This window comes from Schistocerca cancellata, chromosome 1 (genome assembly GCF_023864275.1).
Source record: "Schistocerca cancellata isolate TAMUIC-IGC-003103 chromosome 1, iqSchCanc2.1, whole genome shotgun sequence".
Classification (NCBI taxonomy): domain Eukaryota; kingdom Metazoa; phylum Arthropoda; class Insecta; order Orthoptera; family Acrididae; genus Schistocerca; species Schistocerca cancellata.
The window spans coordinates 1,004,412,251-1,004,426,939 of record NC_064626.1 but is presented as its reverse complement, the minus strand read 5'-3'; the positions used below and the strand labels follow the sequence as shown (position 1 = coordinate 1,004,426,939).

Sequence of the window (14,689 nt, the reverse complement as noted above, 5' to 3'; positions counted from 1 at the left end):
ACAGCGGCCAGATTACATTCAGCGTATGTGAGAATAAATGCACTAATGTATTTGTCCACTGGTAAAGGCTTTTGTCTACATAAAATTATAACAGGAGGCCTAAGAATAAAATATTTGCATAACATAAGTATTCAACATGCCAGAGACAAAGGCCTTTGTCTCTGGCATGGTGAATACTCCAGGTCCAATGTGCCTAGAATGCAGACAGGTTGATTGCAAGCCTTCAGCTGGCCGCGTCCTAACCAACATATGGCCAGCACTAGCATCAAGGCAGAACTAGCTTTCATCAGAAAACACAACAGACCCTCACCCTGCCCTCCAATGAACTCTCGCGTGACACCACTGAAGTTGCAAACAGTGGTGGTTAGGAGTCAGTGGAATGTATGCTACAGGGTGCCTGGCTCAGACCTGTCCTTGAAGTAATGGATTCGTAACAGTTTGTTGTGTCACTATGGTGTTAACTTGTGTTCATATTTCTGATGCAGATGTAATACAATGCACCAAAGCCTTACACCAAACACAGTGGTCTTCCCTCTATTAGTGTTACATGGCCATTTGGAGCCCAGTCTTCTTGCAACCATACATTCTCTTGAATACTGCTGCCAGCAGACTTGTACAGCGGTTACATTCCTGCCAAGTCCTTCTGCGATATCACAGAAGGAACTTCCAGCTTCTTGTAGTCCTGTCACGCAACCATGTCCAAACTTGGTGGAGTGTTGTTCATAATAGCTTCTTTGTCACCTTAAAGGGATTCTTGGCTAACGTCAACTCACCAAGTCCAGTCTCAAAGGCAACGAACGCTTGTGACCGTTACAGTGTGTATTTAGAGTAAACCTGATTTGCATCCTCATTGTGGCACTGCTAGTGCCACTCTTATGTGACTGAAGTGAAATTTGAATACGTATCATCTTTCACATGTAGAAACCCACATACTGACTTTTGTGTATGTCACACAACTTCTACTTGGTGTTGCGATTTTTTTCCGTCAGTGTATTTCAGCTTTCAGAGAAAGTCCTTGTTCAGATATGGAAAACCCACACATGTTCAGACATACATGGTCACTGTCTCGGGGTGCTAAGTCCAGACTGGAGTTGCCCCTGGTGTGAACAGGACTCTAGCTGGGCTTGGGTGAAGGGGGTAAGGAAGAGGCATTTGGGGGGGGGGGGGATAGCAGGGTATGTATGGGGGAAGGTGCTAGTGCATTCTGTGGGAGAGTGTATGGATGTATGGCTGTTGTGGGAACAGCATGGGAGTGCTAAGTACAGCACTGGGTGGCTGTGCTGGGGGGAGGGGGATGGGGAGTGTTAGAGAAGAGGAAATGACGATGACTATAGGTGTGTTGGAGGGGATAGGAGGTATGTTTAATACTGGAGTGAGAGCAGGGAAGGGGATAGGCAGGTGAAGGACAGGGACTAGCAAAGGTCGAGGCTGAGGGGGGGGGGGGGGGATATATGGGGATGAAATATACGTTGTAGAGGCAGTTACCACTCATGCAATTAAGAAAAGCTGATGTTGGGAAGAATCCAGATGGCAGAAGCCATTAAAGTGAAGCACATTGTGTTGGGTGGCATGTTCAGCAACTATGTGGTTCAACTGCCTCTTGGCCACAGCTTGACAGGGCCATTTATACAAACAGATAGCTTGTTACTTGTCATGCCCATGTAGAATGTGGCACAATGTTTGCAGCAAGGTAGACCACATCTCCGCTTTACACGTGGCCATGTCTTTGATTAGATGGGTGATGACAGCAATACGACTGGAGTAGGTGGCAGTGGATAATGTATGGAACACGTCTTGGATCTGAGTCTATTGCAGGTAAGAGACAAGAGGTTGGAAGCAGGGGTGGAGTAAGGAAGTAGAAGGATATTGCATAGGTTGGGTGGGGGGCAGGTAGAATACCACTGTGAGATGGATGGATAGGATAGTGGGGATGATATTTTTCACTTTGTAATCAGAAATTACAAGGATCAGGGAAATGTTGTGGAAGTACGAGGCCCCTTTAACTAACATCATTTATCCTTTTGACAACGAACATTTATTTTTCAAAGTAACAAAGGTCCTCTTTAAGAAAAACGGGTAGTAAGGTTCCAAGTTAATTTGTCTTGTTAAATTTACTCTTGAATAGTTTTCAGAATGTGTAGTAGCACAATCACCTTTTTAATGGTCTTAAACAAGATGCAAGAAGATAAGACTTTAACAATAACGACCTTCAAAAAAATTTGGAATATCAATAAACCAGCAAATAAGAAAAACTGAGCTCTAGATAAATTTCTGCAAGCAAGCTCAAAACCAAGACATTAGGCAGACTTCCAAAAGATAAATATTAACTAGTTGATAAGTAATAACAGTTCGCCTTTATGGCTTATCCAAAGGGTTTACACCAAATAATTTAAAGTAAAATTTAAAACAAGGTTACCGTAGATATTAAACAAAACAATAACATTGAAGGGAAAAGTCCCTTTGCAAAGCCAATTAATCAGATAAAGGCCTTTTGACAGATGGCAAAATTTCATTTACAGTACTCAACTCAACTCGAGCACAGACAGTCAGGACATGCAACTGCAAACAAATAGAAAGCAACTCTAGGAAATGCTTGAAAGCCATCCACACAGCTGCTAGCATGCCAGGGCCACTCGACAAGAATTTGCTGACATGAAACGCATTCGTGGCAATTTAGTTGGTGCTGTCAAAAAACACTGAACACAAATATCTCACTGAATTACACAACTACTGAAAGTTATTGTTTAACCACGGTTCCACTTGAAGAACCTGTCCAGTAAGATCTTAGGCCCTAGGAAATAAACCTTTCTAAAAGTTTAAGACCAGAAGGGAACTACTGAAAGGGAGCTGTAAATTTTGCGAGGAAGCAATATAAATAACAACTCGCTAAGGTCACACAGTGAAAACAAATATTAAAATTCAGAAACAGTTTGTTCTCTCAAATAAAACAATTCAAAAACAAATTCAAGATTAAAAAAAAAAAAAAACTAGATAATCATAGGGCCCTGATATAACTATGCTTGAAAGCTGGGCCAATTACACAGTGCCACATTGACTCAAATAACAAAGGTGTGCATGACGACTTTGTGCAGAGTGGGAGATTGGTGCACAGAGCTGAACAACTGGATACACACAGCATAAGCAAACCAAATCTTTTGCCCTCTACCCAGTCCTGATGAAAAGTGAATGATGACCCAGAAAAGACGTCATGCTAATCCACACCACGTGTTTGTTGCTCCAGACACTGCCGTTGGCCCCCAGCTCCACACTGCTGAAGACTACACGTAAACTGCTTGCACTGCACAGTTCCAAGGCCTCTGCAATGCTGCTCTAGTGCCACTTTCGAAGCCTAGCCAGGGCATTTGTAGCTGCACAAGGGAATAATATGCATCACTTGGTGAGGCGCCAGCCAGAAGCTGTCGATAGTGGGAAGGCGAAATGAGCTGCCACAGCTCACACTTCATGCCACAATGAGAGATAGTTGAAAGCCTTGTGGAGAATGTGATTCAGTTGCGCCAGCTCTGGGTGCTACTGTGTTGTGAGAGGAATGCTCCTTCGTGTCGAAACAGTGAGTGTTTGGGGGACAATAAATGTACAAATGCGACAACCTTGGATGGCTAGGCTGTATAGAAGAAACTTCATAGTGTGGAATGGGTGGCCACTGTCGAAGTGGAGGTATAGTAGGTGATTGGTAGGTTTGATTTGGATGGAGGTATTGATGTAACTAATTGAGTTACCAGGTGAAGTCAAATGGGGGGGGGGGACTGCTGAGGTTCTGGAGAAGTGTGCTCCCAATCTCAGTCCACATCATGAGGTAGTCAATGGATCTGAAGCAGTTAGAGGATGATATCATGGATGGTCAGGAAGCATTCCTCTAGGTGGCCCATGAAGAGGTTGGAATGGGATGGTACCATTTCTGTGCTACAGATTTGTTTGTAGGTGATGGCTTCAAAGAAGTAATTATGGATGAAGATATAGTTGGTCATGGTGATCAGGAAGGAGGTTGTAAGTTTGGAGTCGATGGGCATGGAAAAGGTAGTGTTCAGCAGCTGCAAGGCCACAGTTATTTGATATGTTAGTGTAAAGGCAGGTGGCATCAACAGTGATAAGCAGGGTGCTGGGTGGTAAAGTGACAGCAGCTATGGAGATAGTGTGTCTGTTTTCTATAGGAGGGTAGGTTACAGGTAATAGGATGAAAGTGTTGGTCCACAAGGGTGGAGATTCTCTTGCGGCAGCACAGTAACAAGTTGTATGGGAGCTTCCTGGAAGCTAAGAGTGTGCGGAGTGTTGGAGGGAGATTTATCCAGGGATTGGGTTCTGTGAAGGGATGAGGGATTTGAGGAGGGACTGGAGGTCCTGCTGGATTTCTGAATGGGGTCTTTTGACAGGGCTTATAGGTGGAATCCACCAGCTGTCAGATACGTCAACCTACAATCCCTGACACGGTGACTCCATTCAGGAATCCAGCAGGATCTCCAGTCCCTCGACAAATCCTTAGGCCTATTCCAAAACCACTCCCCTGAGTCTGTATTCATCTCATCCCCACCACTCTGTGCACTCTTACCTTCTGTGTGCTTCCTAAAGTATATAAACTGAACCACCCAGGATGCTCCATTGTGGCTGGTTACTGTATCGCCAGAGACATACTCTTTGCCCTCCCCAGAGACAGAATTTCTGCCCTTGTGAGCCAATGTTTTCAGCCTACTGCCCATAAGCTACCTTCCTGCATAAAAGACCCCACCCTGCTTGTCACTGTCGAAACTACCTTCCCTAAACTAATGTTTCCAATGGCCATGGCCCTGTCACTATTGAACTTGATCTTTATGTACACCCAGCTGACTGAAAACCTATGATGTCCTTCCTGGTCATCATGACCAACTATATCCTCACCCATTATTAATTCTCCTTTGAAGACATCACCTACAAACAGATCCATAGTACAGCAATGGGCACATACACGGCACCATCTTATGCTAATCTATTCATGAGCCATCTAGAAGAATCCTTCCTAATCACCCAGAATCCCATCCCCGAACTGCTTCAGATCTTTCGACAACGTTACAGTCTGGACAGAGGGTGGGGACACCCTATACATACTCCTCCAGAACCTCAGCACCTTCTTCCCCTTTCACTTCACCTGGTACTCCTCAGCCCAACAAACTGTCTTCCTCTAATTTGACCTCCATCTCAAGATTGGTTATATTGATACTTCTGTGCACGACAAACCTAGCAACAATCAACTATACCTCTACTTCGACAGTAGCAGTTATTCCACAAAAAGAAGTCTCTTCCATGTAGCCTAGCCATCTGTGGTCGGTGCATCTGTATTGATGAGCAGTCCCTCCCCAAATACGCTAAGGGTTCACTGAAGCCTTCAGAGAGCGAAATTACCCTTCCAACCTTGTCCAGAAACATACACTATGTGATCAAAAGTATCCGGACACCACCAAAAACATATGTTTTTCATATTAGATGCATTGTGCTGCCACCCCCTGCCAGGTACTCCATATCAGCGACCTCAGTAGTCATTAGACATCGTGAGAGAGCAGAATGGGGCACTCGACAGGACTTGCAGACTTTGAACGTGGTCAGGTGATTGGATGTCATTTGTGTCAAATGTCTGCACACGAGATTTCCACACTCCTAAACATCCCTAGGTCCACTGTTTCCAATGTGATAGTGAAGTGGAAATGTGAAGGGACACATACAGCACAAAAGCATACAGGCCGACCTTGTCTGTTGACTGACAGAGACCACCGACAGTTGAAGAGGGTCGTAATGTGTAATAGGCAGACATCTATCCAGACCATCACACAGGAATTCGAAACTGCATCAGGTTCCACTGCAAGTACTATGACAGTTAAGTGGGAGTTGAGAAAACTTAGATTTCATGATTGAGTGGCTGCTTATAAGCCACACACCATGCCGGTAAATGCCAAACGATGCCTCACTTGATATAAGGAGTGTAAACATTGGACGATTGAGGAGTGGAAAACCGTTGTGTGGAGCGATGAGTCATGGTACACAGTGTGGCGATCCAATGGCGGGGTGTGGGTATGGCGAACGTCTTGTGAACATCATCTGGCAGCATGTGTAGTGTCAACAGTAAAATTCGGAGGTGGTGATGTTATGGTGTGGTTGTGTTTTTCATGGAGGGGGCTTGCAACCCTTGTTTTGCATGGCACTATCACATCACTGCTTGTTTTGGAATGCCAACTTCGTGCCAGGACTCACCGACCAACATCGATATTTCTCCTCAGTGCAGCACTTTCTGAAGAATGGGATGCCATTCCCCAAGAAACCTTCCAGCACCTGATTGAACGTATGCCTGTGAGAATGGAAGCTGTCATCAAGGCTAAGGGTGAATTCCAGCATTACCAATGGAGGGCGCCATGAACTTGTAAGTCATTTTCAGCCAGGTGTCTGGATACTTTTGACACGTATTGTATTTCTATGCATTGTGTCATAAGTCACCTATCATCCCCCACTCCTACCATCCTCCACATACCCATTGTGTAGCCAAAAAGGAGCACTGATCTTGTGACTCAGTATAATTCAGGACTGCAGCAACTGAATCACACTCTCCACCAGTGTTTCAACAGTCTCTCATCGTACCTTGAAACTTGGAATGTCTCTCAATGATACCCACCCCTCCCACAGTGGTATTCTGCTGCCCACCCAATCTACTGCACAATATCCTTTTCTAATAGGGATATGGTGTCTGTTGTTTCGAACATCTCCGAAAGAACAGACACCATTGATGACCTGCAGCTGTCTAGAATGAAATTAGAATTATATTAATACCTTCAGCTGCTTATGGGCATTGACATATATCAACGGGGACAGGTGAAAATGTGTGCCCTGACCGGGACTCGAACCCGGGATCTCCTGCTTACATGGCAGATGCTCTATCCATCTGAGCCACTGAGGGCACGGAGGATAGTGTGACTTACGGGGCTGTCTCGCACACGCTTCCTGGGAGACCCACTTTCTCACCCTGTATGTCCACACACTACATTTGTAGTGTCTCACACCAACACACTCATCACTCGTGGAAGACATTCTTACCAAGTCCCGCAAGAGTTTGGGGGATATGTGTGCATATGCACAGAAGAGGAAGGCCATGGCCAGTATTGCCAGAACTATACACTTACATGGATGTGGTGTCTGTTGTTTTGGAAATGTCCGAAAGAGCAGACACCATTGATGACCTGTAGCCGTCTAGAACGAAATTAGAGTTATATATTAATACTTTCATATCCATATAAGTTTATAGTTCTGGCAATACCGGCCATGACCTTCTTCTGTGTGGATGCACACATATTCCCTGAACTGTTACGGGACTTGGGAAGAATGTCTTCTACGAGTAATGAGTGTGTTGGGGTGGGACACTACGAATGTAGTGTGTGGACATACAAGGTGAGAATGTGGGTCTCGTGGGAGGCGTGCACAAGATAGTCCCTGCAGCCGCACTATCCTCTGTGCCCTCGGTAGCTCAGATGGATAGAGCATCTGCCATGTAAGCAGGAGATCCCGGGTTCAAGTCCCGGTCGGGGCACACATTTTCACCTGTCCCTGTTGATATATGTCAACGCCCATGAGCAGCTGAAGGTATTAATATAATTCTAATATCCTTGTCTGTCCATGCTCCATCCCTGCTCCCAACCCATTGCATCATGGCTCATTTCTCTGCAAGAGAGCCAGATGCAAGACCTCTGCTATACATTATCATACTACTACTTCATACTTCAGTCTAGCCACTGGCGACTCTACACCATCAAAGGCAGGGCCATCTGTGAAAGCAGACATGTGACCAACCAGCTTGCAACCACTGTGCTGCATTCTGTATGGTTGTGACAACTAACAAGCTATCTGTCTATGAATGGTCACCACCAAACAGTGGCCATGAGAGAGCTGGACCACCCAGTTGCTGAACATGCTGCCCAATCCGATGTGCTTCACTCTAATTACTGTGTTAGAGCCTGTTCATCTAGATTCTTCCCAAGAACATCAGCTTTTCTGAACAGCACTTCTCTGCTCCCATTCAAGTACTACACATAACTTCTACCCCAACACCCCCCCCCCCCCCACCTCGCCCTCCCCCCAAGCACAGCTTCCCAAAGATGCAATTAACTGCCCTATTGAGCACCAACCTACATCTCCAGCTTCATCTATCCACTGTGAAGTGCATGGTAGTGGGTATCTCCAATTGTACCAGTTATTAGGGTTTTTTCCCTGTTCCCTTCACATGTGGAGCTTGAGTGGAAGGATTGGTTAAGTGCCTTCATGCATGCTGTAATTAATCAAGTCTTGCCATTAAAATCCGAATAGGAGCAGTAAACAAGCGGTCCTAGAGTCATAATTTAAAGCCTGTTCATGAAACTTTGGAAGTATCTTCAAGAGTCTGCCAGTTTAGTTTCTTCAGCATCTCTGTGACACTCTCCCACGGACCAAACTAACCTGTGACCATTCCTGCTACCCTTCTCTGTATATGCTGAATTAAGATTCTACAAGAAACTGATGTCAAAAATATTGGATGGTAGCTTTGAGGATTACTTCTACTACTGTTGTTATAAATGGCATGTGAACTATGCTTTCTTCCCATCCACTTCCATGAACGTCCTTACATGCAGCACTTTGAAAGCTGAAGTATTTCTACCTTTCTTTTTCATTGTGCCTATTTGCTACACACTATGTGATGAGTAGCAATCGATCCAAGGTAGAAAGTCTGGTATTTGTTTGGGTCAGCTAGCCTAATTCAAGCCTATCTTCTTCTGTGCTGTCCACAGAGTGTATTTCTTATGATCAAGGGTCTTTTTTTGGAGATGTTCACAAAGTTGTCTGCTTTGTGGCATATGTGTATTGTGTATTATCACTAGATTTTTAGTGTTTTTGTGGATTTCCACTGCTATCAACATTTTCATCTACATATCCCAACTCGTTTAAGATATTCTCATTATGTTCACTATGTTGCTTCTCATTTTCTGCTTCAGTATCTCCAACTTTCCCACTTGTAAGTGGGTCTTTTAACTCCATGTTCCGATTTGTAATCTTCTTTACTTCTTTCAGTGTGACTTCCCTTCCAAGACATCCAAATGGGGAGATATGTTATGCCTGGAATTAATTTTTACAGCGTGCTATGTATGCAATTGATATGGGGCCTTTGTAAATTTAATAGCACCTGTTGCTTTCCACTTGTGATATGAGACTGCCCTTACATTGGGTGCTTTTGGTGACCATTTTTGAGATGAAGCTTTGAGGATGTGTGATACGTTGTTCACTGAGTTAACATCAAACTCTCAAAGGATCTCATCCTCCCAGTTTCATTGGCTTTCTTAGATAATCAGGTTATTTAACACTGCCCGTTAACATTTTTCCAGCTGGCTGTCAACTTGGCCAACCCTCCTCTCTCATTCCAAGCTTGACGTAGGACAGCATTGATTAACTTACAGGTTGTAAATGAAATTATATGGCGGAACAATGTGTATGAATTACTGCTTTACTTGGGATTCTTAGATTTACAGAAAGCTCTTGCCTCAGTCTCCAGAATTAGAATGGGGGACATCATTTCGAATGTGAGATCTTTGGGCTTCGTAAAAAGTCATCAGGCATCAAAACAAAACCCTTAATATGATATTTTCACACTACATGAACTTGAGCGTACAGTACTTTAATATGAGATTTTGACATTTCTCAGTATGAATTTTATTGCCTTTCTTAGGCATCAGACATGTTACCTTCATTATTTTTGAAAGTGGTCTAACACATTTTATAATTCTGGATGTCTTCCACCTCACTCAACTGACCACCAGTGTGGAATCCTGTGTAGTATTCCTTTCTTGACGATGTCGTATGCCTTCTGCAAAAATATGTTCACATTAGCTAAGGAGAATTTTGCATCCTCTCGTTTCATTTCAGTTGTGTCAAGCAATAACAACCATTTGAAAAACTGATGTATATAAACAATGTCATTACATGTTCTGTATGGATATCTCCAGGGATCAATTAAGAAAAAGCCTGTCTCTACATTATCACCAGATTTGTACTTGGTTACCAAAAAAATTTCATTCTAGTATTTTGAAGCATTAATTTTTAGTCATTACTGTCTTACTTCTTCATTTATGTAGATGCTACATAAATCTGTAAATTGCTACTTTTGCTTTCAGAAAGGTTAAATATGGGAATATCCCAGGTAAAACAACTTCTGGCAACAAAGTGCACTACCGAAAATCCTGAAAAACAAGAAGAACTGACTAGACAAATTGAGAAGATAAGCAGAACTGTGACAAGTAAGTATAATGCATAGTGTACACTGACACTTCAGTATTTTTCAAAACATTGCCAACAGACATGATAGAAATAGAGTTTGATGTGATCTCATTGTCTTTCCCAGCAAGTTGATCCAACATAAAGTGTGAGTTGATCGAAATGGGATGGTATTTTGATGAGTGTCATCTTATCCTGGCAGAAAAATGATGGGAATGCTGCTTGTTGAAATGTTGCACCATTTTGACCAGATCAAGCGGCCGTAAACCCAAAAACTTTGTTACAGTTTGATTTATTTCATGTAATTTGGAGTTTACTATATTAGTGGCGTAACTTGAAGTAGTAATAATACAGGGAAGATCAAGCTATGGAATTAGAAAAAGTAGTTATTTACTTTGTAGAGTGGAATAGCTACTTAAACAATAGCTTGCACTTAGAAGCTCAGCTTAAGGATCTGTATTCTTCTTCAGAGTACACAGATTCACACATACACTTGCAGCTGTGTGTGCTGGTGCCGAAGCTCTGTTTGATATCCTGGTGCATGGTTTTTAGTAGATCTTGCTAACAGTCGGTTGTAATGATTTGTTCCTTTATTGGCAATTTCAGAAAGCGCTCTCCATTTTGGCTAGTTACTTTTTGCTATGGCATAGATTTTTTTTTTTTTTTTTTTGCTATGGCATAGATTTTTTTAAATAAAACAATACTTTTGCTAATCAGAGTAAGTGACAAAAGGTTGGGTATTTACTTTGCTGTAGGTTAACACACACACACACACACACAAAGAATACACCAAAATAAACATGATGTCAGAATTTTAGCTGTTAAGATACACTAGAGAGAGAGAGAGGGGGGGGGGGAGGAGGAGGAGGAGGAGAATAAGAAGAAGAAGAAGAAGAAGAAGAAGAAGAAGAAGAAAATGGCAGATTCTTGGCTCGCCACGTGGCTGGAGAAATGTACAGCCCTACCATAGCACATGTGTAACATGACAGGCACATATCCTTCATTTATGGCACACTGGTCAACAGATAAACAGCGCAACTTGAGTGTAATTTGTAAAGTGAATTTCAGGTTTCATTGATAATTTCACTGACACAGTTGTTTACAGTTACTATTTGCTCGAATCTGCTACTCATTTAAAATCCATAATAATTAGTAATTGCCTTTGCAATAGTGCAAATGTTGACAGTGGAGGTAAAACTTGATTTTCTTGTGTTTTCTTTGTGAATGATTGCTAATAGCATCTGTCTTTGTCCAGGTTCCAGAGATTCACAGTAATGTGGTATCCAATTAATGTTTTCAACATTGCAAAAATAAATTAAGAAGAATGTGGTATGCAGTCAAAATCACCTACTTATTCTGAAGACCTACACTTGTTAGTTATTAGTTAATTTTGTGCACATTCATTCGAATTATGTTGACATTTTGTAAGAAATGTGGAAACACTAGAAGAAAGAGGAAGGAACTCTGGTGATTCCACAAATTGTGATTCAGTTGATGATTGTTGTGGTAATTAAAGTTGACAGCAAAAATACAGTAGCTTCCTAGCCCAAAGAAACTGTGGAGAGTAATAGCTTTGAGTGACAAAGGAAAGGCTGTAAATTTTTTGGTTAAAAGGAGGAGCGAGAAAACACGTAAAAGTTAAGCTATCTGAAAGGCCGGTTTCATTTCGTAAAATCAGAATGTGAATTGTTTAAATGGAAGAAAGATTTACACGCAGTACAAAATATACACTGAAATGAAATTTGCAAAATTTGAAGAAAACTATTGTAAATACTTAGAACTGCTCATGAGTGTCTGCGCACTGTTACTGAGGCATATCTAAGAGACTAGGCCCTCTGAACTGCAAGTGAGATGAACATTACTGTTTTCCAGGCTTTTTTGACCTGGCTAAACAGTTTCAGAAAATCGTATAGAAAAGGAAGTCGCAAAATTACGAAGTTTACTTCAGGTAAATGTATAGAGGAGATGTCATTCATAGTAGTACTACAGACAAATATTTAGCTTTGTGTTATTCCCCGAGATGCAGTGTATAAGCCAGTCAGTCTGGTTTTGTACAAGAATTACGTGCAAACCACACTTTATCATTTTGAGCATAAAAAAAAATAGAGTGGCTTGTGCAGTCGATGAATGCTACGACACATTTGTATACAACAGTGCCAGTGATAAGTATAACTGCATCACTGTTTTTGCAGCTTTATACCTGTCTTCAGGAATCTCAAGGCAAATTAGGGTCGGGGGGAGAGGGGGGGGGGGGGGATGATTGTTGAGTTGCAAGAATCTTGTTATCAAAGTAGCAAAATCTGGAAAAATGGAGAATAATAATTTTCAGAACTACATCCAGAATGCCTCCTTACTAGTTGCAGAAAATAATTCACTACTTTTGTTGGACTCTTGGCCTGGACATAACGACACCTGTCTCTTTAGGAGGACGAAAAGACTGTTAATAGAATTGGATTCCACGTGGAACTACTAGTGTGATTCAGTCCCTCAGTAAAAATTTTGTTTGAGAGTGTAAAGCATTTTTTGGAAAATTGTTGGGCAGTATAATTTTCAATGGCTCTTTTGGCATTTCAGATTTATCAGTGTAACAGTATTGTTAAACTTATCAGTTTGCATCATCATGTTTTGTGAATTTAATCAAGTATGCCTGGTACGCAGCAAAATATGCAGAATACCGTATTTACTCATATCTAAGCCGCACTTTTCTTCTGGATTTTGTAATCCGTAAAACCGACTGTGGCTTAGAATTGAAGGCAAAGTAAGCAGAAGTTCTGAAAAATGTTGGTAGGTGCCGCCACAACTAACTTCTGCCGTCAGATATATGTAGTGCTACACAGGCATGATTTGCAGGCACAAAGATAAATACTGGCGCCAAAACCTCTGAGTCTGTAAATAAATTTAAGAAAGAAAAAGTTAGAAGACGAGCTTTTTTCTCCGCCCCGAGTTTCGACCACTGCATTTTCATACATAGAAATTCCGTATTGTTCATCTTCAAATGTAGCAGCCTTTCAAATATTCTTAGCAACAAAAACAAATTTCTTTTATGATTGTTGCACGAGTTGATACGCTGGGGCTCATTAAGATTTCACGTTGCGACACCTTTTGCTTAGTGGAATTTTTTGAAGTGCTTGTCGGTGTTAGTAAACCATAATGAAGCGCTTTCATTATAGTGCCAAATTCAAGAGGGGAGTTATTTCTTTTGTTCTATTGTGCTGCAGGTTTACGATACGAGATTGATGAGAGCAACGTCAGGCGATGGCGACTGCAGAGAGATAAATTATTTAAATGTTCAAGTCACAGGACAGCATTTACTGGGCCAAAGTATGGCCGATATCACGTACTAGAAGTGATTTTAAATGAATTTGTTAAGGAACAGTGTCAGAAATTCCTGTCTGTGAATGCTGAATTTGAAAAATTAAGGCACGTGAAATTGGTAAAGAGCAAACAATTGAAAATTTTAAGGCAAGTCCAGGCGGATTGATCTGTTTTTGAAGCGCTGTGGTTTTTCAGTTCGGGGGTGAACTTCAGTTGCACAGAAGCTGTCGAAAAATTATTAAGAAAAACTTGTGGAATTTCAGCGCTTCATAATTAGGTGGTGCACAGAAAAGCAATACCTTCTTGGTCAGATAGGAAATGCTGACCAAACTCCCATATATTTTGACATGCCGTCAAATTATACGGGTGACGCCAAAGGAAAGAAAGACATTGGGGGGGTGAAAAACAGCGGATGGCTGTCATGCTTGCTTGCACAACAGATGGACATAAATTACCGCCATTCATAGTTTTCAAGTGAAAGAGTTTACTGAAATCGGAAGTGTTTCCAAAAACTGTAATTGTACGAGCAAATGAAACTGGGTGGTTTCAGGAGAATATGGTGCTGGAATGGATTAGGCGTGTGTGGAATCATCATCCTGGCACAATGCTTGGTTTACGCGGGCTGTTGGTATAAGATGTGAACCTGCAGTAAAACGAAAATTAGAGGAAATCAAAACGGACTTGGCAGTAATTCCAGGTGGGATGATGTCAATTCTGCAACTACTTGACATTTGTTTGAATAAACTATTTAAGGACAAGCTTAAATGCACGTACACAGACTGGCTTTCGAAAAGCGACAGACAAGTGACACCAACAGGACGTGTAAAATGCGCAAGTTTGTCGCAGGTGTGCCAATGGATTTATGATGCATGGAAGTGTGTTCCAAATCAGACTGTGCAACAAGCATTTAAAAAATGTTCGATATCCAATGCACTAGATGGTATGGAGGATGATGCTCTGTATGAAGAAATGAGCAAAAAAGAATCGAGTGGTGGTGATTCAGAATCATGACTGATATTTTGTATAAGAGGTATTACAAACCTAATAAAATTTTGTTTTAAATTTCAGCAGTTAATTTATAAGTTATTTTCATTCTTTCTTCTTAAGC

At 41.8% G+C, this 14,689-nt stretch overlaps 2 protein-coding genes and 2 non-coding genes across 6 annotated transcripts in view; 2 read left to right on the top strand and 2 right to left on the bottom strand.

The window, feature by feature from the left end:
* LOC126088914 (protein CREBRF homolog) overlaps positions 1–14,689 on the top strand; it is a 114,107-nt gene that overhangs the window by 79,574 nt on the left and 19,844 nt on the right. For 2 of the 3 annotated variants that reach the window (XM_049906870.1, XM_049906871.1), the window contains exon 7: positions 10,167–10,289. In XM_049906870.1, coding sequence (XP_049762827.1) covers positions 10,167–10,289 — 123 coding nt within the window. Of the gene's footprint in view, positions 1–10,166; positions 10,290–11,521; positions 12,002–14,689 lie in introns of those variants that run through there. The other variant, XM_049906872.1, reaches the window with a different exon arrangement.
* On the bottom strand, positions 6,858–6,932 carry Trnat-ugu (transfer RNA threonine (anticodon UGU)). Its single transcript has one exon. It is a non-coding gene; the product is annotated as a tRNA-Thr (tRNA).
* Positions 7,484–7,558, top strand: Trnat-ugu (transfer RNA threonine (anticodon UGU)). The gene has a single exon. It is a non-coding gene; the product is annotated as a tRNA-Thr (tRNA).
* The window catches only part of LOC126088950 (spermine oxidase), a 110,497-nt gene continuing 105,357 nt past the window's right edge, over positions 9,550–14,689 (bottom strand). Inside the window, exon 7 of the transcript XR_007520312.1 lies at positions 9,550–9,859. The gene's annotated coding sequence lies outside the window, so the exon portion shown is untranslated. The remainder of the gene's footprint in view (positions 9,860–14,689) is intronic.